The 26,355-nt window shown below is 39.9% G+C and overlaps 1 protein-coding gene across 6 annotated transcripts in view; it reads right to left on the bottom strand.

Annotated features, from left to right (window-relative positions):
- Positions 1–26,355, bottom strand: part of atp8a1 (ATPase phospholipid transporting 8A1) — a 95,509-nt gene that overhangs the window by 41,336 nt on the left and 27,818 nt on the right. For 2 of the 6 annotated variants that reach the window (XR_010165129.1, XM_063876253.1), the window contains exons 7-22: positions 23,991–24,064; positions 22,232–22,301; positions 21,983–22,110; positions 21,069–21,180; positions 20,672–20,837; positions 17,591–17,718; positions 16,945–17,022; positions 16,735–16,823; positions 13,336–13,380; positions 10,376–10,448; positions 5,784–5,889; positions 4,202–4,284; positions 2,741–2,790; positions 2,377–2,446; positions 1,748–1,832; positions 859–998 (exon numbers count right to left, since the gene is read on the bottom strand). Coding sequence is in view for 5 of the 6 variants with exons in the window: in XM_063876253.1 (XP_063732323.1) it covers positions 859–998; positions 1,748–1,832; positions 2,377–2,446; positions 2,741–2,790; positions 4,202–4,284; positions 5,784–5,889; positions 10,376–10,448; positions 13,336–13,380; positions 16,735–16,823; positions 16,945–17,022; positions 17,591–17,718; positions 20,672–20,837; positions 21,069–21,180; positions 21,983–22,110; positions 22,232–22,301; positions 23,991–24,064 (1,497 nt within the window). In the remaining variant the exon portion in view is untranslated. Of the gene's footprint in view, positions 1–858; positions 999–1,747; positions 1,833–2,376; positions 2,447–2,740; positions 2,791–4,201; positions 4,285–5,783; positions 5,890–10,375; positions 10,449–13,335; positions 13,381–16,734; positions 16,824–16,944; positions 17,023–17,590; positions 17,719–20,671; positions 20,838–21,068; positions 21,181–21,982; positions 22,111–22,231; positions 22,302–23,990; positions 24,065–24,736; positions 24,811–26,355 lie in introns of all 6 variants that reach the window. The other 4 variants (XM_063876254.1, XM_063876256.1, XM_063876255.1 and 1 more) reach the window with 4 other exon arrangements.

Raw genomic sequence — 26,355 nt, 5'->3', positions numbered from 1 at the left:
GAAACGATTCCTCTTTCGTCACATGTACACACTAAGGAAGAACACACTGTAATAATATGAGGGCAGGGAAGTTGTTTGAAGGATGATTCAGCAAATATGATCATAGCACCAATTTATATCAATGCTAACCATCAATAATAGTTCATAATTATAATCAATTGAAGGATCAGGTAATAAAGTATAGTTCTCTCACACAATAACAAAGAAAAGTCATGTTTGTTTCTTATCACTAACTAGTTCCAAGGCTGAATAAGAAGCAGTTCATCACATCCTGACGTGTTATTACTCTCATTGGAGCATTTTGTTTATGAGATGATGAAGGAGCAGCTTCAGATGCCTTTAAACTGTGCCGAATGTTTCTTTTGCATTCCACTGCAACTCCATTGTGCCCCCATGTGGCGTTACTGTATGCATTTCTAAATACGGAAGGCCATGAACCCAGCATCAGTGCCACATTAAGCAATACACATTACATTTTCCTCTCTGAAAGCTTTTATGTTTATTTCATGATTGATTGCCTCCATTTGTTTTGGGCAGGCAGGGGCAGCCATGAGGAACGTGCCAAATGGTTGATTAACGACTGTGGCTTCCTGTGTTGACCAGCGCTTCCACATAGACCCACCTCACAGAAAACAAATTCCACCTGCTGGTGAACCCAATTTCTTAAAACTTTTTGTTCACCATTCCACGTGTGATTGCAATGACCCCGATAGCTATGCGCATCTTTCTTCAGATTACCAGAAGCCTCTTAGTAAATGCAGAATGTAACCAGATAAAGATAAATCACCCCTCAAGCAAGATGCTAGGAGTAGTTCAGGGAACATATCAGTAAGTCATGGCATCATATACCACACAAACCTTCTCTATCAGTTCGTAGCTCTCCTCCAGCTTCAGGGCTCTGTTCTGCAGGGAGGTGCCGGCTCTGTGGAAGATCTCCAGCCACTGCTGATAGGACGACTCACTGACGTCGGCCACCGCAAAGCACAGAGTGCGCAGTCCTGTAAGAGGAAAACGGCCTCAATACACCTGGGTAAAAATGTCATGACTTTACCTTTGAAAACTAAGATTTGTTGAGCAGATTAAACTCTACAGTCGATGTTACAGCAAGCATGTCATTCAGGGAGATCTGTGCATTTAAACTATTGGTGATCTATAATCTGTACTTTTTAGGCCCCTCTATACAATAAATACTACATTTTACACTCTTTGTAGTGTGACTTAACTCATAAATAAGCAGATTAAATCCAAATAAATACATGAAATTCAAACATCTGTGTTCATATCTAGATTCTATGTTTAATGCATATAACAGACATGTGCTTATAGGTCAATGTTTGTTGTCGGAGAGAAAGGAAGTCATGTCTTATTCAAGCCTCTCAAAATAACAGTTAGTGAAGATCTTCACACTCTGTCCTGAATGCTATTTTTAGCCTACATCAAATGTTCCCAATGACATCATTCTGCTGGTGTCTCACAAGGGGGCAGTATGAACACAGAACAAAAAGGAGAGTCTGATGCAGTTTCTTTCGGCTCCACTGCGCACGTTTAACACAGCTCCAACATACTCATATTAGGATTTACTGTTCATATGAGGCTCTATGGAAAAGTAAAAAACAACTTATATTGCTGCAGCTGATGATCCAGTGGTGATAATAAGAGAGAGATACAGAAGCATATAGTGTAGATTTGAAGCATCCTCTAAGATGTTGTACTTTTGGCAGACAGGGGGCGATGTGTGTCCACTCACCCTCCGTAGCAAACTGTTCCAGGTGCTTCAGTGTGATCTCTTTGTACCTAGAGCTGTCTGCCAGGCGGTCATAGATCACTGTGTCCTGAAGGGAAAAAACACAGTCATTGGTTATTGACACCCCGAGTGGAAAGAAAGGAACCTCCTGGACTAAAGCACAAATGTGTGTTTCAGCTAGAATCCAGCTCTCTCTGTTCTCTGATGCCCTTTCATCTTCTAATCAGATTAGTTTGCAAAAGCTCTTTATAATCTGAAATAATCATACGCTTAAAAGCTGTGGGGGAACAGGGGGAGGGATCAATACACAACAAACGTACAAAAAAAGAATTCATAAGACAATAAAGAGCAACGTATTACCCAAAAATGTAAATTGCCCCAAAAATATGATGTTATTCTGAATGGATTTGGACAAATGAGGGATAAGGTTGGTCTGATGTTTGATAGTAGCTGAGAACCTTCCTGTAGATGTTTGTGTAATCTTTATTTCATAGAGACACCCATGTGTGAAATATGGTGATCTAGCTTTATGCTTCTGAGCCTTGGACACAAGTGTTGGTGTGTGAGTGTATGTGTGCGCAGTAATGGTGATGGGCTGTCATGCGTTGCCATGGAGAGAGACAGACACTCACAGCTCCTTTGCAGTAGAGGCGGATCTTCCCAGATGGAGTGCGCATGATGACTGACATCCTCTTCCTCGTGCTGTGAGAGAAAAAAGGCAAGAAAGGGAGAAGAAGGGTGGGTTAATGAGAGAAAGCAGTGGAATCGCATTATAGGGTGTTACAGCCACTGTAGCAAATTATCAAGTACAGTTCGAGCATGCAAATGTCTGCTGAATATAGAAATCACACTAAGGTCACACAATGAATTAGTAGAAATCATGAAGATGATGAGCTGTTATCATACTCTTCTTTAAGGTTTAATTAAATTACACCTTAGGCCAAAAAAAATACAGGAAACAGTAGATGTACACATCATAATATAGCTGTAGATTACCTTGTAAACTCCAGCACATGAAGGAGTTCGTACTTCTCCTCTGTCCCGGGCTGAATCCAAAGAGAAAGACGTGTTAACATACTCAAAGAAAGGTCTCTTCTCAACCACAGTCTCCTTCTGAGACAACTTATCTGAAGTTGCACAAGCCACTCTCCTCAAATCAGCTTTAATTATACGTTAAATGTGTTATCAGCTGCATGCACTGGGCCGATGGAGGCAGAATAACAAGGTAAAATTCAATTAACTTCCTCAGTTGTAGAGACCGCGAGGTACAAGACAGAGTGATTGGATAGATGCTGAGAGCTTAAGAAGGCCTAATAAAGGTTAAGAAATTGGACAAACGACTTAGAGACAAGATGTTCTCAGCAGAAGTAAAAATAATTTGAGAATGGCCTTGGCCTTTCTGCCTCCGCCTCTTTGAGTGCAATCATCAGGTTAGCCAATTAAGGAAACAACGGGACGAGTGACCGGAGCTCTGGAGAGGACGCACGCTGCAGCTCAGGATGTTCCTCATGTTCCATTTTCATTTTCTAAAGACTTTAAAAAATATATATGAACAAAATGAAGACAAATTCCAAGAGAAATATTTAAGTAACTCTCAGAAGACACTACAATTTCATGGTAAAATCATTTTGATGTGCAATGTGGTTTGTATGTCTGTGGTTACCATGCTTTCTGTAAACTGCTGCTATAAATGTCACTAATGTTCTTGTCGTTTAAATATTATTTATTTCTTTAACTCTCTTTGTTTATCTCTGCTATGACTGTTCTTAAGCTGCTGCAACAACTGAATTTCCCCTCTGAAGGATCAATAAAGCTTTCCCTTATCAAATCTCATGTAGATGGAGCAGCAGGCGGTTAGCTTAGCTTAGCATAAAGACCGGAAACAGGGAAAGAGCTAGGGCTAACCTAGATCTATCATAAGGTATGAAAAGCTCTAAGGCTCTAAAATTAAAATAGTATGTCTGGTTTGATTAAGCTTACAAAAGTGCACATGTAAAAGCAACTGAGTTTTTACCGGGGGTTATCCGTACTATATCTTGGCCAGGTGCAACTTACAGAAGTGTCTGTTTTATAAAATTCCTTTTAATAAATAAACATGAATAAATGTTCAAACTAAAGCTCTATTGTTAAGCAGGGCACATATTAATGTTTGTCTCTCGTCATCACATAAGTCTTTTATGTCTGCACATTATGTTTATTTCACAGCTTACGAACGTTTCTATCAATCAATGACAGAAAAAAAGCAATAAAGCAAGTACCTAAAATGTCTTTTTACTTAGATTCAACAAATACCCTTCCCATTAGTGTCGCACATTTATCAGAGAGTCCTATAGTCTCTTCCCTTGTTTGAGGTCATACTGCTACAGGGTCATGATACTCATATTAAAGATTAAGTGGAGCCATCCGTCAGTGCAATAGCTTGCATGCCTTTCATTAAACTTGTGGTGTCCAACTTACCATTTCCACAATCACGCTGTCTGGTGTTCGACCGGAAAACACAAAGCCAAGGTTTTTTGCTGCTCTCACCAGTGCTCCTTCATCTTTAAAGCAAAAAAAGAAACCCACAGTGTTTCAGATAAACACACACACAACTGTCTCAATATAACCTGGAATTTGAACATTTCACAAATATAACCATGAGTCTCAAAACATTTCCACAATGAGGGTAGTCACTGAGCTGTGAACCAGCTAGCTCATGTACAGCTTGCATGAGGATGCTGCAGGGCGAGAAAAAAGCTCTCTGCTTGTTTTTTACAGTTCACTTCACCACCCTTCCCTTTGCAGCTATTCCCCGCTCTACTTCAAACCCCAAAGCTCCATAAGAACATGATTGTTTTAAGCAATCAGGCAAAAAATGGAATCTCTCTTCAAGAGCAAAATGTGAGATAAAAATAAGCAGCAGTGCTTTGTGAGGTTAATGTAATGCCTTTTAAGTCAATCAATATTTTTGCCCACTAGCTTTCTGATTTAGCCACAAACATCAGTATTCGTCTTTTATTTAGTTGCACTTTAGTGTTTTTAATGTACTGAAAGGCTTGTCAATCAATTTGGCAATAACATAAGCTTCAGAGGCTGTGTTTTTTTAACTGTTTCCCATGAGAGCTACTTCTTTGTTTACATTTGGATCAAAGATTTGAGCCTTTAAGCATACTGACAATTTCAGACTTCATTAGGAAGGTTCTAATTTTAAGGAAATTAACATAGTGCTGCTAGGGGTAACCACTGTGTCTAAGTGGTGAAGCCATTTTGCAAATGCTTTAACCTGCAGTCATTCTCGAAAAAATACAAAGCACAGCTATTTAGAGTTGCAGTGGTTAATTTCACCTTCTCTAACACCAATGATTTTGTGGAAAAAAATCACGTTAAAGGGTAGGTTTTCTTGAGTGGCAGGTGTGTCACCACTGCATGTGATAGACTGAGGGTTCAAAGTGAGGCTTGAAGAATCAAAGTGACACACACCATGCTTTCTGTAAACAGGATATTTGATTTTATAATGCAACCCATGACTCTCTGCTGCACTGATGACTGGAAAAACGCCTTTATGAAATACAGCTACCCAGAGGCTGTAGTGATTGATCCATTTGCAAAGACACAGAGGTCAATAGATGGAAAATTAAACATTACTACACCAAAAAACATATCAACGACACATGATCATTGATGGAAAGCACTTTGTATTAGGATTACACCTAGTAGCAAGAAAAGTAACAGCTGATCGTGACACTGAGAACCACCTGCAGGCAAGAACAAAACTGTTTCTGTCAGCCAAAGGCAAAAAACAGCACAAGTGGTGAGTGTTAGTTTTTTAAATGCTTTATTAGCAATAGCTGGCACAATTATAACTTACAAGCCCTCTTAATGATGAGCTTCAAATTGAAAAATGGAATTCTGATTAGCTGCTTCATATCAAAATAACTAGTTTTAGTCATGAATACGAGACAAGTTTTGGCAAAAAAGCTAAACAACTGATAAAGTGTGTTCAAATACTGTGAAATCTCAAGCTGTATTCCACTTGCTGTGTTATGGAGGTGTGATCTACCTGGAGATGCAGCCTGGTAGGTGATTTTTCCATCGATGCGCTCGGGGACCGCAGTGTGACAGATGGCCATCATGGTCATGAACTCCAGGATGACAGCAGCTGTAGGCTACAGGAATAGAAAGGGCACTTTGACTTTTAATGTTCTTTAACAAAACATGTCACAACAGAAACAAAACAACTTAGAGGGATACTGAGGAAAGAAAGAGGACTGTGAGACTGATAAACCATGACTAATATGTGTGGACTGTAGATTTGAGTAAAAGTCCTAGCATTCATTTAACCCTTTTTGTAGCAGGAGGTTTGCTACATCAGGAGGGTTCAGTTCAACCTTGGTAGTAGAGCAAGTAATCAACAAATCAAACATTTGGAATTGTTTGGAAATAAAGTTTAACTTGCTTTCAGACTACCATCTTCAGAGAAGCAAACCACAAATGCTTAAAATGTAAAGCTTGTTTCTGACCATAACACAGTCATTGTCATCATTAGTGTTGTATATTAGGCTGGGAATGCACACAAATAGTTTATATTAGCAAGGGAGGTAACAGCAGAAGAAATGAGACGACTGAATAACCTATGAACAACTGTTTGAATCAAAATAATTAGACCACAAGTCAACTGATCGACTTCAAACCTGTCTCCTCTACAAATTCAGTATTTTCATTCAGGAGTAAATAACCCTAAAACTAAAGATCTGTCTTAATTTCCATTAACTGCAATTGTTCAAAGCCATCTTCCCGTTTTTCAGTTTTTGAAACACATGTGGCTCCGCTGTTCAGGTTCGGCCAGACCAATGACTGCTGGTAACGAGCCAGAAGGATCCCACAGACAGACATCTCCTCATGCATGTGCATGCAATATAAAGTTGCTTTAGTTAATGAAAAAAAGGCCTAACCTATACACTGAGGCCATTTTACATTAATGAGGGGAAACGTATGACTAACTAGCCCAGGGGAAGGCTCAGACAGGCATCTGCTGAGGCTCCTGTCTGAGGCTGGAGGACCACCAGCTTCTAGTCAGTGAGGCAGATATCAGCTAGCTCCAGGGCTACGCTGGACTTGAATCATACAGCAAACAGTAATCAGGCTGCTGATGGTTGGGAAAAATGTGTTCAATGGCAAGATAAGCTCACGTTATTAGCTGACCAACATTATAAACAGATGAACCGATGGTGACGTAAAGACTCTACAGCAGCTGTAACAGAAAATGCCTTGTTATGTATTGTTGACTGCTCATTACTCAAAAGCATCTGCTGTTTTTTTCTCTTTTCAAAAAAGATCTGTGTACACACGTACATGGTATTGTTCAATTTGCTCTTTCAGTTGGCCATGGCCACTCTGATGAGAGGTCTGTTACTGGGAACAAAAGAGAAAATGAATGGAGGGGGGAGGGCAAATCAAAGGGCCAGCTTTAAATGAAAACACACAGAGTCTATTACAGTCCAGGTGGCTGTGAGAGCCCCTCTGCTTTCTAGCAGCATGCTAATCTGGTCTGGGTTGACAGGTATCCTCTGAAGGACATGTCGCTGTGTGTGGGCTTTATATTTCTATCTTTGCGAGGAGCCATAAGAGTGTGACGTTTTTTTTTAAGTTTTTTTTAGCACATTCTGGCCAGTCATGACCTCTTTAAGGGACTGTCAGTTTAAACGTTTAGTTTAAGGTTAGAACTAAATCGTGATTAAAACTATATGCTAAGGGTTGGGTTGGGCATATAGTTCCACATCTTTGGGACTCCCTTAGCTGAGCTAACGGGTAAAACCAGACTCCAGACGGTCACTGAGCAGAGCTTAGAATTAGTCCAGCCCCAAAAAACCCTAGGAAAGCCAAAACTTGTTGTGTTTAAGAAAACAAATTATAATAATTTCATGTTACAAATCAAGAAGTGAGCTTTAGAGCTGCTGGTTGGAACATAGCTACCCCTGATTTGCTAATGCTAAGCTAACACAACTGTCTCCACACTCCAGCTTAATTAAACATGCATATATAAGAGTGGTATTGATCAAGTCGGCTGACTCAGAAATAACAGTTAACATATTTCCTAGAATTTCAAAGCACTTCATCAAAAGTTAGGGTTATGGGGTGAGGAATGCATTTTGTCATTGACGGTCTCACAAGTATGTCACACACATGTGATTGCTATCCAAATAACCTGAGCAGAGAGTGCAGGGCAAGTTGTGAGCGTTGCTCTTATGGCACAATTAGAAGTGACAGCTAATACGGTGCTGCCAGCCATCACCCCCACTGACTCTTGGGTAATCTGTGTCAGGATAAGAGTGACAGACACTCATCACTTTAGACGTGGCCAGTGTGGAAAAAGTTGAAGGGTCAAGAGAAAATGAAGCAGAGCGCCCGGCCCAGACGAGCGAGCAAGTAAACAAACACCCACGGAGGCTGCTGGAGCTCTGCGGGCGGAGAACATGTCCAGTGACTCAAGAGAACATGAAAAGCACCAGGGGGGAGGTTTATTTTTGTTAATACCCCTCTCTTCTAGTCTGCCATCCCCCTCAACAGTGTATCAACAAGACTCCTACGAATAGCCTGCAGCAACACAAAGGAGTTGTTAATGATAAGGATTAGTAATGTTTAAGTAGGATGCATGCTGAAGGCCATCAGGACACGGTGTTTAAAATGTGAGAACGTACGGTGTTAAATGAAATGGATCGTTTAGTGTAGCTTCTATGAGGCACACAAGGGAGAGGGAAGCGTTGAGAGCTTGACAGTTGTAGATAATGTCATAGTGTTATTGTTTTCAAGTAGATTTAAAGGAATAGTGCAAGATTTGGTGAAATATGCGCGTGTGCTTTGAGCAGCTAGCAAAAAGGCTGGAAAAGTTAGCTATTGACTTCCTGGAGTCCTTCCATAATATCAAGATTGCCTGACAACAGGAGCCGACTCCATGGGTCAATGCAGCAGACCGGGAAATGTTCTGGAAATGACCTGGAAATGACCTCTGGTTTACGTTTACATTTATTACAGATAAACATTTTTAAAATGCATAACGTGTGAGCTTGTTAGCTCTGTTTTTTTGGCGCCGTGCTCCCCTCAGTGCAGAGCCTACTGTATACAACAGCAGGTGCGTAAGTAGAGCAAGGAGGATAATAAGGACCCCCTACCACCGACTGACCGACTGTTGTACGGATGTGCTGGAAAATTTAAAACACTGGGAGAGTGAGGAAGAGCTTCTTCCCACGGGCTATCAGAGCCTTAAACAACGCAAACTCTTGAAAGACAATTTACTCAAGGACATTCATGTAAAAATTAGTCTAAAGGCTACACGGAATACCTGCAATGTTAAGATCACCTTTAATTTCACTTGTGACTTTTAACCAGGTTTCCTATTATGTATGATTTTTGAATTATTATTTAGCTTTTTTATGTATTTTTGCACACTGTGAAAGAGTTCGATGCAACATTTCACTCTATGTTCTGTATATCTTACCAAAATAATCTTGAGCCAGGCTATTTCCTCCTGTTTTCACTTGCTGTGCTAAGCTAAGCAGCTGCTGGCTGTATCTTCATATTTATAGTAGCAGTACAATTTAAATGTATCTTATTCTTTGCAAAAAAGCGTATAAGAGTTTTTCCCTAAAGTGCTAATATCATATATCATTGTCACACATATTACATTTCAAATGATATGACAGCATCGTGACAAGAGCCTTATAGAAGGCGACTAAAAGAAGGAACAAACTATGACTCACAAAAGTACTACAATATTCAGACAACCACCATCATCAAATCTTTAGAGGTAGAACTCCAAGACAATAAACAAATCAGAGGAAAAAATCATTACCATGGATTCAGAGGGACTGCTGTTTCCAAACACTGGTTGGTTATGCGGTATAATTAGCAGTGAGTGTGGGGCTATCAATATGAAACCAAAGCAGATCCCAGACAAACTCAATGTGTGGAGAGATGGCGCTGTCATAACAAAGCAAACATCACAGTGGGATTACTCCTTTCCCTGGGCGGTGCTACTGTATGTAATTAGATGTGACATTTTGCCTCCCCCATGCTGTTCTGCAACTGAGTGACTCAAGGAGCCAATAAATCACAGTTCTCACCCATTTCATTACCACAGGTGGCCTTTAGTGCTAAAGTACTGTGACGGATACCCAAAGCATGTGCACCTTTTTAATCCAAACAACACAACTGCTATACATCGATGTTGTTTTTGAGCAGTGCTCATACTCATAAGTTCAGACTAATGTAATCACTCTGCAGCAGTACAGTTCCCCACAGTGGATAAGCAAATAAGCAACTCTTTATCCTGTCAGAATAATTAGGTTGTTTACCTGCCTGTGTTTACAATGCCCTTCAATGAAATGGTAATCTACCCCTCAGCTGGATTTTAATCAAACTGATATAGAGACAATTGATATGTTCAAACATGTCATTTTGATAGAAGAAAATTTAAGCATGCCATTACCATCAGAGCATTTCCACCACACATAAAGACAAGTCCACTAAAGTCCCCTTAAGCTGACAAGATAACCTTATACAACCACACATAATTACATCCAAAATCCTTCTTAGTTTTGTGCTAAACAGACAGCAGCCATCAAACGGGTGGCGGGAAACCTTGACATTACTTACATGATTACTTTGGAGGTTTTCCAGTAAGCTCGGGTCATTAAATCCCTCCTCTTCCGATGAGTTGGTGCTGTGGCTGGAAAGAAGAGATGGGAAAGTCAAAAAGACGGAACACACTGGAATACTTAATAACTCTTGACACACAACTGGAACCTCTTGCTGTGAGATTAGTAAAGCACAGTTCATTAATTTGCTTTGTCATCAGAGCATATTTTGACAACAACAGCGCTTATGACAACGGGAGTTTTGAAGAGAAGTCCAACTATTTAATGTCTCTTCCACGTACAATAATAGGCAGGACAATAGGACTTCAATAGAAAACTATTTCCAAACTGATTTTAAGCAATTACACTATAATAATTCAGTCCTCACTGTGCAGCCTGGCAAACAAGAGCAGACAGTATTCTCGCAAAAAACTGCAACTAACATTTAAAGTTGTCGATAAGTCAATTTCTTTGTCCAGCTGTGTGTGACGTATCCAATTGTTAGATTCTTCTGGGCAACAAGAAACTAAAACTAAAACAAAAGCATCAAACATAAACCTGTAACCAGTGAATTCCTGAAAAAATATGGAGGCAAGTAACTGTTTATCAAAAATAGTAATTCAATGATATTTGTTAATCAACCCAATATCATCTCAGCTCAAGATAAAACTGATCTCAAACTGGTGTTGACCAGTGCTGAGTGCCAACATTATTGACATTTGTTGAGGAAAGTATCAACCGCAATGCAGACAGAATGCAAATGCAGGTCCTCTGGGTTTTTGCATATGATGTACAATGCGACATCCTGAAATGGGACATTGTTATTTCACGATGCAAAATGAATCCATAGCCATTTGTGTTCCCCTTTATATATATCATTTGATTTAACTTCAGTCATTCCCCTCTATAATAAATGGTGTTCCCCTACTTTATAAATGAAACAATGCAATAGGAACTGCTTACAGGGACACAGCAGGCTGGCAGGCTGCATTTCTGGCAGCTAATAAACACCATACTACTCATACAGGAAATCAAAGCCAAATCCTAGTAAATCACTGGAAATAAAGTAGTCTCTCATATTGGTTCCAGAAATGATTTGTGTTACTGGCACGATGCAAAATAACTCAATATGGTTCATTCCATTAGGAATAAAGCGAAAGAAAAAAATTATACAATCTTTCATCAACAACAGAGTCATGCTGAACAAGATTTCCGGTTGCAGACATTTTTCATTGAAGATAATACGTTTTTTCCTCTGACAGTAAATTTATACGTAACTAGCGGCTCGTTTGCTGTCCGGCAGGGATCGATTAATGATTATGTGATAAAAAAGAGTCCTATAGCTCAGGAAGACAGCAGATTTTTACGTGGCACTAGGACTTGATGGGCTTGATAGAAATGTTACCGAGGCTGCCATTAGCGACCATAAGTCTTTTTAATCCCACAGGGTACACTGTTCGGATCCCTAAGAGCCAAACACACAGCAAGCCAGTAATACTTTCACCTACTGCACCGCCAAGAGGTTTGAGAGGAAGGAAATAAAGGAAAAATACAGCAACGCCATAAACAACACGGCTGGAGTTGATTTTGCGTTACACCTTCATAGATTCACTAGAGAAGAGGGGAATTTATCACAGTTTTTGAATGCTTTATTTGAATATTAAAGGAGAAATCAGTCTGCATTTCTTAATGCTAAACATACGTATTATAAAAATATACTGGGGAGGATACTTTTCTGTATCATATACTGTGAAATATATGTTCTGAATACAGCAGGTTACATTCCTGACTGATTTCTAATTATCTAAGTAAGATTAAAAGTCTTAAAGAGCCCTATTAATTGATATATGAAAAACAAAAGTGAAAACAGACGGGTAGAAAATCTATGGAGTCATTATTATTGTGTCTAAGCCTTGTACAGGGAAGGCGGCCCTGAGCTTTTTCCTTCTGCAGCAGTAGCGTAGCTCGGTAAGTCGATTGTCTTGATGACATTTCTTAGGAGCTCGATGTGGAGAACGGTCAGCTATTGATTATCTGCCAGCACACAGAGGTCCTGTCACTATGGGAACAAGGGCGCTGGCTGTTCACAGTCAATAGCCGGGGACTGGTTGCTGATCAAACCTGTAGCGAATTGTGCTTTCCTGGGAAGAAATACATTTCCAACCAACCTGTGTAGAGATATTGTTAGCTAAGAATAATTACTGTTTTTCTGTTTGCTTTGTAACTATCATCAAGCAACAAAACACTAATTCTCCCTTATTCCTATATCCCTAAACTGTTGAGTACAACTAAAGCCTTGAACGCATCACTAAATGTACTGGTATGTATATTTAACAGATGTTTTAGGAGAAAAGGAGACATGCTTTCGTGGAAGCTGGCAACTTCCTTTCAAGAAGCAAGATTCAACATTCGTTACAATAGGAATTTACAAATACGCCACAATCTCCCATGCAGAATGGATTAGACACGCCCATGCTGTTACTGCAGTCCTCCACATTGTAGCAGACGGATGTCAGAAGTAGGACTGTGTGAGTGTGTGTGTTAATACATGCAAGAGAGAGGATATGTGGGAGTGTAGCTACCACCTCCAAAGTTAGTTTGATGTTAACTGAGAAGGAGAGTGTGCTGCACAGCTTCAGCCTCAACACAACACACAGCAAAGACTTGAACCTGCTAGTGCCGGTTAGGAAGCCACAAAAGGTAACCACTCAGAATTCAATACTTATTCTCACACTGGCAGCATATATATATATATATATATATATAAAAATATACTGAAACATGTGTTTGTTCATAACCACCGATATACACAGTGAATCACATAGTCACATACAACACGTCCAAATTGTACTCAAAGCACAGAAACACACACATTGAGGTATTGTGTTCAAAGTCACGAGTTCCACAAGGCAAGGCAGCACTTATACATGACAGAAGCCAGGAGCGAAACACAACTCATTATACACCCAGTCATCTTACCAGTCGTCCTCTGCAAAACTACCATCCTCAGCCTCAGGGACGTGGCTGTTGGAGAAAAGATGTTCTTGTTGACAAAGACTATCGTTAACATGTTGTGTGAATGTACACACACCGGGATTGGGTTATAGATGGTTTATGAGTTGCCGGTGTTAGAGTAGGAGGTGGTCAGATGCCGGGATAGGCTGAGGTGTTGTAGTTGGTTTGAAATTCAATGGGAATAGCAGGTCCTCTGTTTATACATGTAGTACTCTCATGTCTGTACACTAGGACCTGGTTAGCTTAGCTTAGCACAAAGACTAGAAACAGGTGTAAACAGGCTGAGTTTGAAATCGCACCCTAACATACTGTATTATTTAGGTATGACTAGGTATGAGCATGTAGTGAATCCTGCAAGATCTTTTGAATTTATACAAGATTAACAATAATTTATGAGTATGAGACATGAGCTTTTTAAACGTACTAATTATCCAACAGTGGAATTTTCATTTTAAAGTGGTGACCAGTGACTTGATGATGGAATGGAGAAAAGATGATTATCGTAAAAATATTGAATAACTTCATTTTGCCTAGAAATATTACTGGAAAGTATTAAATTGAGTGTAACTGTGATTTACATTTGTGATCTTATTTTAATTTATACGGTAGCTCGGACTGGTAAGGTATTGATCCACACAGACGAGATGAGCCCGAGTTTGCTTCAGTGTGAATGGTTTGCTGGTAATGGCAGACCAATTATTAATTATTAAGCAGTAGGAAGTACATACAGGTTGAGTATGTAGTATGCAGCATGGTTGTCAAAAACAGCCAAAGTCTGGCTCTATCAAAGTGTAAAAAACTCCTGTAAGAAATTAAAAACAAGAAAGCCAGAAAAAACTGCAGTAAATTTATGAATATTTGGGGGCAATCCTATTATAGTAGGAAGCCTCCCTCTATCCTTCATCATCAGGCCCCAGCAGGAGCTCCAGCTGCATGTATGTGAGAAATCTGTGTGTATTTTCAAGGCCACCAATAACGCTGCTATATAAAAAAGCCATGTCTGAAAGTAAATGTGGTCACAGTGCACACTGCTCTAAAATGAGGCAACACATTATTTTGACATCTCTGTTCTGGCAGACTAACTGCAGTGCAGTGTTTTTTAACTGGAAGGAGTGGAGCGGACCAGGCGATGTGCTCCACTGAACATCACAGCTCCTCTTTTCATTCCAACTCAGTTTGATTCATGCTGTGAGCCTGTTCACTCCTGTACCTTCAGCAAGGCAACATTCAGGTTTTGTGTATCACCAAAAAGAACAGCCTGTAGAGTATTACACAAATCAACTGCATCCAATTAATTTGTCTAATGAGAAACACTTGCTTTAATCTGCTTTATTTAATAAAACAAAGCATATTTTTCTGAGTTTGGTCACTTTTTAAAAGAAATCTATAAAATTAACTGACAAACTAAGCACTCTTCTCCAAGCCTCTCTAACTTCAACAGTATCTCTACTAGCATTTTAGTCTCAGAGCCAGTGGAATTAATTAATGTCTACTCCCTTGGGGTTTGTTTTATTAATTACAGCAGCACTTCATTTGTGGAGAGGAACACAGGCAGACAGCAGTGTGAGGGGGGGCTCTGGTCGTGTGCTGGCGTCAAAATAGTCATGCCACAGAATAAGTTGCACATGCATTTGTTTTATCATTTTACCTCAAATTATCGTTTTCTTTGGCAAAATGATAGTCTACTACAAATGAAGTAGAGTCATATAATTTGAATTCTGTCCTAAATCAAATATTCAATAGAATTCAGCAATGAAGAAACGTTGCTGTGCATTCATTCTAGAGGTAGAGCTGTTACTGATTTGAGAATTAAGGGATGAATGAATCAATAACTCTCTCACAACTCCTTTCATAAGTGACACTTTCTTTCCATATTTCATGATTAACCTCAGCCCAGGAGACAAGTGCATGTTGTCAAGTCAGACATCTAGGTGTGCAAACAGAATCAAGCACGCCAATCATGATTCATTGTATGTATGGAAGAGCACTGTTTCAATCCTAATAGTCTCTAAAATACTGATTGTAACCAAATGACGGAATAAAATCAACATTTAGGAATTCCCAAACACTATTTTTGATGTGGCAAGTTAAGAAATGTAATCAACATACAACACAAACCTGCCAAGAAAATAATTTGCTTATTTTCTAAGAAGGAGGGGTTAAATTAAATAAAGCAACTGAATGTATTACACATAAACTTTGGACAGCTTTTGTATTGCACAGTTCCAACTCCTGTGTTGGTAAACCTAGAGAAGGAAGAGCAGGCCAAAATATAGCATCGTCAGAAGGAAAAACAGGCTCGCCTCATTAGAATCTGCCTTTTTGTCTGCTGCTGTGAAACACTCATCCATATTTATCAGTTACATAAGAGGGAGTCCTCGTTTCAGAGAATCAAAGGAACGCATCTGTTCTTGGGATGAAGGAGAGAGAGACTGCTGCCTAACTTCATCTTTGCAGGAAAAGGAGTGTCTGGAGTGTCTTGACCCAATAAAACACCCATTAAAAAAAAAGGAACCAGGAATGGAAACAAACAACTCAATACCCAAAATAAGACCATAGCCTTTGATCAGCAGAACATAGTTTTAAAAAAGAAAGAGATGTCGGGAATACGAATGTTATCACTACTTAAAGTTACTTGTATTTGATCCTTGGATGACAATGAGAAGTTTAGAATAGCAATCATACCATAATGAGAGCTTTGTCACAGAGAACTCCAGATAAAATTCCCCCATTTGTCCTTCAGCCTGCACTTCATCAATCAAGCTTTTAATTGAATCCTAATGGGATTAATCATGTACTGTCACGCCTGCACTTGCTTTGGTTCTGTGAAGATCTGCTTTCCCACTTGTTTTGCATCCACTGAGACTAATTATCCGAGCACTGAAATAAAATGAGAGCATTTCTAAGGGAGAAATAATACCTTAAGGGCTGATTTAATGAAATGTTTAAAAGTAATAGAATATGGTTTTACGTCAGTGGAGCTGAGGGAAAAAAGAGAATTTGGCTGAATCCTTATTTTTAGGAGATACTGTCAGCTGATGTTCTTGTTTCTCACGTCTGTCAAGAGATCTACCTCTGTAGGGAAAATACAGAAATATAATCCAGTTTTTACAACCACCTCCGACGTGACAAACAATGGACAAAACCCCACGTAGGAGAGAGTAAAGTGCCTTTGCTTCCAAATGTCTGTCTGCCTTTTATTTATAGTTTATGTTGAGAGGAGCACTGATGCAGCTGCTAATAAGAAGGAGAAGGAGAGAGAGACGCCAGCTGTACTGTGATGCACACTCGGCGTTTAATGATGGTGAGGGGGGCGTTAAGGGGGGGAGGGAGTAATCAAAAAGGGAAGAAAGGTGAACGTACCCATAGGCCACACCGGCGACGGTGCATTTCTTAAACTGCATCACGTTGCAGGTCAGGGTCCCCGTCTTGTCAGAGAAAATGTATTTCACCTGTATGGGTAACATGACAGAATAAAACTTGGTTCATGGGTATTTATTTACTTCTAAATATATTCATATTTTAAGTGAGAACTGACATAAAGTAAAGTATTATTTGAACGGCATAGTGTACCTGGCCTAGTTCTTCATTCAGGTTAGAGGTGCGAGCCATGGCAGGTGTGTTGGTGGGCTCATAAAGCATGTCGGTGTCCTTGAAGCAAATCACAAAGACATTTAAATTAAACTTCTTTAAAATAAACATTATTTTTGTCAGCAATACAAAACAAACTATTAAAAAAAAAACACAAGTGTCCCCACAATCTGTTTCCCCCTGCAGAAAATACTGCAACTGAAGAGCTGCTTGCCCTTAATGTTACAAAAAAAATTCCTTGCTAGGACTTTAATTTAAAATGTAATGAGTTATAAGGAGACCCAGAATAAAATAAAAAAACTGCGCATTTCCTCAGCAGATATATTTGGTTGGGCTGACCTAGTTGCGAAAAATAGAAGACCTAAAATATTCTAGGTGCTCACTCAAATGTTTCACGTCAGTCAGGTTTCAGAGTGTTCCTGCTTTTCTGTACTCTTTAAAGATTTGAAGACATTTAGTTTTCATACAAAAACAGTTCTGCATGCTGCTTACAAAAGTAACTTAATGCATGCCTCTATGTTTAGATGCCTGTAAACATAGGCATGCATTTAACGCCTGTTTTTCTTAAGTCAGTGCTTCTTTTAGATAGTTTACTTCAGATACCTTACAGACTGTAGCTCTAACTCACCCAGTTGATGAAAAAGGCTTGGATGAACTTGATAACCTCCAGTGTGACCAGGAGACTGATGGGAATCAGGTTGTTGAACAGGATGATAAAGGTGAGGAAGTTAAGGCCAAAGTTAGCCGCGCCGCCATCTATCAGAGGACGAGTTTTGGACAGAGGGAAGTGATACACGGGACACTCATCAGTGCTGGTCCATTAATATCAGTTAGTTAAATGAAAATGCCCAAAGCTACTTCCAGCCAGTGCTCAACATTATCCCAATCCACAGAATGTTTCGGGCTAACGTTGTGCATTAGCTGGAATTAGCCATTTCTTCCACCCAACCTCATCTTCTTACGACTCGACCGATTAACAGTCCAATTTAATGTCCCGAAGATTCAAAGTAGCGAACAGGGACTAAAGTATCTCTAATGTCATTAGTGTCACAGCAGCAGCCTTGGCATCCAGCATGATCCAGGCAATGAATTCCACAAAGCACTATGCAAAATGATGCTGGTCCCCCCCAATGCCCCAAACAATTGGCAATGATCAACATGTAACCCCACTGACATCAAACATGAAAACAGGAGGGATGTGATTTACCTTTCCTCAGCTTGCAGGAGGTGCAAATGTTACCTTCCTCAACCCAAGCCTTGATCTTAGCAATGCGGTTGAGAGGGACAGCCCTTCCCCATGACAGAACGATAGCAAAACAAAAAACTGGATGGCAGAATGGAAGCTACTGCTACTGGTACAACGACACACATAGGAGGGAGTACTTTTTGTGGGGAGGAAGACAAACATTTTGGATGCTCTCAAGACAAAGGAGGGAGATTCAGTCCATAGCACATTCTCAACCAACAAGGAGTGGAAAAGAGGGGGTGGATTATGCCAGCAAAAAAGTTTAGGTGTTAATGAAGATCACTACGTCACCTCCTGTCACTAAGTTCTAGTAGCTAGCTTTGTTATTCAATGTTAGGCACGATTTGTGAGGTCAGATGAGACAGGGAAACCATGTGGGATCAGTAGAGAGCCATTAAGATAAATACAAATCAAATCAAAGCAAACCAGGACATGCACAAGTCACACAAGTGCAAAAGTGCACCTGATGTCTTCTCTTTAATATATGTCACTGTAATGTAAGAGCAAAATGAATAAATAAGATTTTCTAACCAACATGAATATATGTTTTTGCAACTACTCACAGCAGTTGGACTGTAAATTATTATGGTTTCATTAACCTGGAAGATTTTTTTGTTCTGTTTGGTGTGACACATGTACATTACAGTGAGAATACCACACCACCTCAACGAAAGAAACTTGACCATGCCGTCGGTTGAGACATCAGCAGTTTACTAACAGAGATAGTCAGCAGAAAGTCAATGATATGGTGATAAATGCACAACTACCTCGAAAAACCGGAGCAGGTGGCACGAATGCATAACAAATGACCATTCATCATTTTTGCTCTCAATCTGCATAAAGTTTAGTTGTCACTATGTATAGGCTTAATGCCGGGGATGACCTTTGTCAGCACTCTGCAGCGGGTCAAAGTCAAATTAATTACTCACGGGGGCGTGCATAATCGCAGGCCTGTGTGACATATAAGCTTGGTGACGCACAGCGGGCTAACGTTGACTCTTCTGTTCCTGTCTACTTCCAAATGTTGGTAAGTGAGTGAAATTAGAGCAATTTAGTGATTAAAGTAAATATGATGTTTAAGATTTGACAATCTCCCCACCTCTCTCTTTTGTCACTGGTTGGATAATGTGCACTGGACAGAGTCTCAACAACTCCTTATGGAAGTACAATCAGTCTCAAGATGGACGCCTGCCTTATGACTTACACTCCCCTCATCGGAGTCTTATAGGGAGTTTAAGATGTGGGTTTTAATGCCACTGAAGACATTGTTAAAACCCTTTACGAAACCAATAGAAGCCAATGCAACATCTCGTAAAGAGGGACAGTGTAAGTCGTAGTGCAAGCTGAAATTGACCAGGGCACAACCTCTCCTACACAGGCCTATCAGGGTACAGAGTAATGGCCAGAGTATCACGATAAGCACTTTGCACACCAGGTTCAGAGCTTCATCACAACAGACATACTGCAACAGAAACCGAGCAGCCCATATGTTTTGTTTTGTGTAAATAGTAGCTTTAAATTGTATGGAATTTAATGTGTAACCCACCTCTCCGCTTCCCTCCCTCCCCTCTCTGTCTGTCCTTAGAAAACTCCACACAAGAAAGGCAGCGACAGAGGCATTTAGAAAATGTCAGCTCTTGCCCCTTGGGTTGCAACACATGTTGTGTTCGAGCAATAAACACGTATAAGCCTCCTGCTAGGAACAGCTTCCTGAGTACCTACCTCATCTCCCTGGCAGTAAAAGTAAATGCTGCTGTTCATTTCTCGGAAATTAAGGGGGGGGGGGGAAATTAAGATGAGGGTCTGAAGCTTGGAAAATGCAAAGTGTTTAACGTGGCACAAAAGAATGGAGGAAAAGTGAGACACTGTTTGCATCAGGCACTGAAAATAACTAGACGAAGGTATAAGAGAGCTGGAGGGGAAAAACCTATTGTTGGATCCCTGGTATGTGCTTGTCCATGGCATGGGCCCATACAAAGTAGGGCAACCATATAGGGGGCGAGGGTAGGGGGCTTCATTTGCTTAGCAAAGGCAGAGCTTCAGTAAGGGGTTAGTAAGGGAGGGTCATTCACGGATGGCCAAGGCTTTTAAATGGTTGTTACCTGGAGCTGTTAAAAAAACGACAACAAAGAAAACAACAAAATCAAACAGAACATTAGAAAGGAACAAAAAAGTACAGCAGCGCAGTGATATTCAACCATTTCTGTTTTCACTCAAACTCATTCACAACACATCTATGCATGTCACAGCTGTCTTTTCTCAGTTAACAGGGAATTCACTTATTCCCACATTGCCACATATTTCACTTGTAATGCGAAACATAGTTTAACTGAGGCAACATAAAAACGACACAACACATACCAGCATTTAGGAACTTAAAATGACAAAGGAATAAGCTGATATGGACAAGTGAGACAAAATATGTGGAATAAGAGCAGCAGCGTGGGCTGTGGAGACTCTTACAGTTGAGATCCATGTACCAGGCATCGTTGCCGTACTGGTACTTCCAGATGGTTTGGCCGATGGAGCAGACCAGAGAGATGGCCAGCAGGCAGCCGAACAGCACCAGGATCTGAAAGTTGGTGATACGCTCCACGTTGGACAGCTTCAGAGGAGGCCGAGTGGAATTCTGGGTAACAAATGACATTAGAGTTACGTTAAAAGTAAATCATAAATATTTGAAAGTAAAACCAGTGGTGATGTTCTCAACACGTAAGGATTTGATTTGTGTGCATAAATGATGCACCAAAAGGAAAAACAATAAATAACATTAAGTATACACTGGTTCCCAGACTGAGCTTTGTCAGGTTAATTCACCTCTAACCCAAATATGACCCCTCGCTATGCAGACATGCTTTACCTGCATGAGCTTGGTGTCATGTCCTGTGTAGACCACCACACCATGGACCCACTGAGTGTTCCTCAGCTGGGCTCCTCTCAGTAAGATCTGATCTGGACCCAGTGGAATTGTACTGCAATGAAAACACAGCAATGCCATTAGTACATGATTTCCCCACAGAGAAATAAGCATTTGGTTGACAGTAATGGGTAAGACATTAAACAATTATCTTATCTTGCTACTAAAGACAATTAAGTAAAAAAAAAAACACTGTTAGCCTTCCAATATTACCCGAAATGAGTGCTGACCTTACATACAATTTACATAAACGTTTCTGATTCCCTACTGATGAATATGCCAATGCTAAAGACAACCAATAATCAATACAACCACACAAAGTAATCTATACTGACAAGATGTTACCACACAGACATTACACACCAAAAAAAAACTAGACAATATGTTTGTTGTGATGCTTTGAAAGACTTATTATTGTCCATTATATTTATAGACAAAAACATATTTCACCATTTATGAGTATAACTGTTAATTATAAATCTGAATGTGTGTGTACAGGTAATAATGGAAAAAAAGCATTTTAGAAAGATTTCCTATCAATACGAAATCAAAGCCCATTAAAACCCTACACCCCCTAAAGGCTCCTGGTAACAATGCTTTTCAGAGGAGAGTAAAACTCATATAACAGAGCCATAATAAAAGCAGGCATACAGCATATAATTCATTTTCTGTACAATGGAAAAGCCTCAAAACAAATATTTCATTACATTTCACAGAGGCAGGTGCTTTTATTTGTTTATCAGACGTACTAAATAATCCCTTAAACCTCATAATGCCGGCTGTGTTCCTGGCTAATGGTTTATTGAGTTGGTAAGAGGGGCAGAGAGCCAGGCACGGAGCTCTGCGACTGAGCCCACCTGTGTCCGTCCAGGCGGAGGTTCCCCACAAACTCGTACAGATGGCGGTTTGGGCTCTCACACTCCATCTTCCCAGAGAGACGCATCAGGCTGTCGATGTCCCGTATGTCTGAGGTCACTTGGAGACCCTGTTGAAGTAATTAAAGCAGTGATTTAGTTTTCAATCAATCTGTGTATTGTTACCTTCACAGAATATAAGGCAAATTGTAGGGACTGTAACTTGTATAAACATAACAAAAAAAAAAATACCTGTCTGATTTTAAGGTTTGTTTCTCCATCCAAGTTAGAGGTTTCAATGTAGCACATTCCCTGTGGTTCACTGTAGTGGAAGGAGAGGATAGAGACACTTGGAGTAGTAATACAAGATGATTACTGCTATTTATTCAAATATTACAATATCTCTATCATCAGCTGTTCAAAATGACATTATTGTAAAAATCTACTAAAATCTACTGATAATTACCAATAATTCAATAATAACTTTTCACTTTCACTTTAATTTCAGTCTATTTAGAAATTAAATGAAATTTCAAAAAGGGTCTACAACAGAATATTTATATAAGACTAGATCAATGCGAGCAAAGACGCTGCATGTCAGCCTGAAGGCCACTCGGGTACAAAAGTGGAAGTTACTGAGGTAATGTATACTAAATATAAGACAGCCATCTTTGTTTGCTGTTACCCTAGAGCAGGGGTGTCCAAACTTTTTTCACCGAGGGCCACATACAGAAAAATATATGGAGAGCTGGGCCACTTATAGAGGTGAATATTGTCTCAAAAGGCAAGTTATAAGTTAGCAAAACAAATAAAATGTAGGTGAATAATGTGCGATACTTGAAAAAGCTTTCAGAAAAAAACAGCCTACATACCATCTCTCATTATATATTTGAACGTATATATTTGAGAAGTACAATATAAGACAAGCGAAAGTTTAATTTGTGGGCCATATTCCATTATACTTTTATAATTTGCAGAGGGCCGATTCAAAATGGCCTGCGGGCCACATTTGGCCCCTGGGCCGTAGTTTGGACACCCCTGTCCTAGAGGGTTACTGTCTTAAATACACCGCTAAGGGACAGGAAGTGGAGACAGCGCCAGAGGAAGGATATACGAGCAAGCAAGCATGCCGGGCACAACAAACAGAGCAGAAAAACGGCCTCTGACAGACTCTGGGCACGGGGACAGAGAGTGAGAGCATGCCGGTGCTTAGGTGAGCTGGGTTTCTGCTTAGCTGCTCTCTTTATAGAGTGATTTATTCCTACTAAAGGCTGGTCCAAACACACAGGGTGAAAAGGAAAAGCAAAACGAGATCTGTACACTGAAGCACAGTCAATAAGAGGTTTGGAATCGGGCACTATTACCCATGAAATGAGAGCTTTGTTTCATGCAAATGAGCAGAAGTCTGATGCCATGGCCAGGAAGTAAATTTTAAAACTCCTTGCTTTTCCTTAAAACAGCAAAATGAGTGATTGTGAATTTCTGAACTACAGTTAAGCTCACTGCAAAATTTAAAACGTGTGGGTGACAACATGCATACTGTCACATGAGAACAAAATGACATTGTTGCATGCAGGGTGCCATAAAAGCCATTCAAAGGGAAAAAATGTGGAAATCTGTTCACATCCAATTGAAAAGTGTGTGAAAAAAGGAGCATGAACTCCTGTGTTGTAATACTAGATGACTCCATTCACGCTGAGCAGCCAACCATTGAAAAGGGTCTACTGTGGTTAGGTCTTTTAAGAATACAACAGAATAAAATGACTGTATAAATGGCTGCCAAACCACGATGTGGAGGAAAAGTAGAAAAAAGGAGAGGAACATTCATCGACTGTGGCACTGTGACAATATGGGGTTGCTGCCAGAATATTTACAGGTTCTTTCTTTCCTCTAGTCTTTAAAAGTAGGTATTTTATAGAGACAAGGGCTAAGATGTCTTGTCACATATGGTGCACACACTCCATATCCCTCCCATGGCTGCTGTGTTTGCTTAGATTGCTGGTTTTCTGACCTGGACGACAGTATGACGAGGTCAGCCGGGAGGTGATCCCCGTTTGAAGCTCTGACTACTTCCCCAACTGCCACCTGATTTTACCAACCACGCACCAGCAGGGGGCGAGAGAGAGGAGGTGGGGCAGTTGTTCGCACAGGGGGGGGCAGGAGAGGGGAGGATGAGAAAAGAAAAGGTAGGGATGGAAAGAAAACACAGACAGACAGACAGACAACATAAGGGGAGAGAGAAATGACAAAAGCACAGAGATCAGTCCTGTGCGATCAGAGGGTTAGTCATCTGTTCTCCTTTTCACAAAATCATTCAGAAAAACATGAAACTGTAAAGTTGATGACACAATTGTCAAGGTATGAATACAAAAATATTACATCCTGACCGAAGTAATGATGTGGGACGTTGCGATTAAAAACTTGCCAGTAGATTTTTAGACTTTGAAATAGTCTTAAAGAGGAATACAGAATGTTAGTTTAATAGCATGACTGATCAATCCTAATTCAATATCACATTACCAGCCTTGCACCTAGAGAAATGATGGCTGTCACAACAAGATACGAAAGTACAATTAGTGGACTGGACAAGTAGTGTTCTACTAAAAAAATTAGATGTTCCAATTGCATTTCAAATGCAGGATTTTTGCCACTTTGACTTAATTGCTCATTGTAACCGTCACTTCCTTAGGGAGAGGCGAGAGAGCAAGGGCAAGAAAGAAGGGCAGAGTTTCCACATTTTGAGTTAGACTCCTATACCTGGACCACAAAAAGACAGCATCCACAGGAACGAAATCACCGCCATTTACTTTAATAATATTGCCCACTTCAACCTGTGAAAATAAACTGGTTATTATTTTGCACTGCCTATAAAACTGCAAAAAAATACACAGCTGGTGAAACAAATGCAAGGCAGTACAGACACAGCAGGAGTCTTCTTTATATTACTGATCAGCTTTGCGTAACAGGTGCGAGCACTTAGTATATCCCATCATTCAGAAACTTCAGGGGAAAAAAGGTGAAATTAACACTTGAGGTTAATGCATTTTATACAACTACAAGCTCACCATTGCAGTACAAGATGTCTGTTATAGTCCTAGATCATTTATTTTCCTGCAGCTAATAAAGTCAAATTAAAATATATATACTGTATTGAATATATTTCATAAAAACCTCAAGATTAAGCGGGGCAGTAACAACAAAAAAAGCAGCTGAAAATGCTGAATAATGACATAATTGAAGAGCAAAGAGAAGGACATTATCAAATATTTTGTCAAAAAGTAGTGAGTTGAAGTAGGAAGGACCTGTGTAAAAAGAATGTCTGGGTTATCATGTCCCTCAAAGCAAATTTACAATGCAAGGTAATAACAACAGGGAGGAACAATTTCCTGAGTAAAACAGTGAATTGACAATAAGGAAACAAATCTTGTTTTCTACAGTATGAAAAATGTATTACAGCTGAAAAAATGACCCAAAAAAACAAAACGATTTTGTTACCATCATCTAAGAAATAATTATGATCTAGATGTTGTTTAAGACTAAAACAGGAAAAAAAACAGCACGTCATTTTGGCCTCATTCAAGCTGCCTGGAAAGGAACTTGGAGAAGTTTGGGAGAGAAGCTACTTTTACAATATGCATGATGAAGATGTAAAACACATTCATTATTTAAAGCTACCGTTTTTAGAGTAGTTCTGTATAAATAAAGAGGAACATTCACTTCCCAGAAAGAAAGTCCCTGATTTTCTCCTTGCATGAACCGAGTCGATGCATGAATCGTATATGTTGAGAGTTACAGAAACCCTGCGTCACTGCCTCTGAGAACAAGGCCTATGTATAAATCAGTTAGGGTTCATTTACTGTAACAATAAATACCTCCTAAACCCCATTCTACAGCATTAATCATGGACTGCAACCTATACTTCATTTTATTTTAGCATGCTGTCTTAAATATGTGATGTAGTGCTCATGTTCTATTTTGTATTCATCTTGATGTACGACATATTTTTGCTTTAATAAAAAATTGCAATTTCCAGGCAAGCAGTCGAGCTAGCAATGTGTTTATAGACACTACATCTCCTGCTTTACTTTTAGTTGTAAGGAACAAATCAACAAATACTTTCCTGTCTCATATCCTCGGCAGCAGAAAGAAAGATGTATCTTATATTTCCCTGCTCCATGCTGATTGCACCCTCTAATGGAAGAAGCAATATTTCTGAACTGCCTGGTGTTGTTTCACAGAAATTGTTCCAGCCACAATAATAGCATTGTTTCATTAAGGGGGAAAAGAGGACGCTTCTCCAGCGACGCCTCCTAATCGCCACGTCCACATGGCAACGCGGGGTTAATTAGCGGCTGGACACTAGAGGGATCAGTTCT

Source organism: Eleginops maclovinus, chromosome 23 (genome assembly GCF_036324505.1).
Source record: "Eleginops maclovinus isolate JMC-PN-2008 ecotype Puerto Natales chromosome 23, JC_Emac_rtc_rv5, whole genome shotgun sequence".
NCBI lineage: Eukaryota > Metazoa > Chordata > Actinopteri > Perciformes > Eleginopidae > Eleginops > Eleginops maclovinus.
Note: the sequence above shows the minus strand (reverse complement) of the source record. Positions and strands in the feature narration are given on the sequence as shown.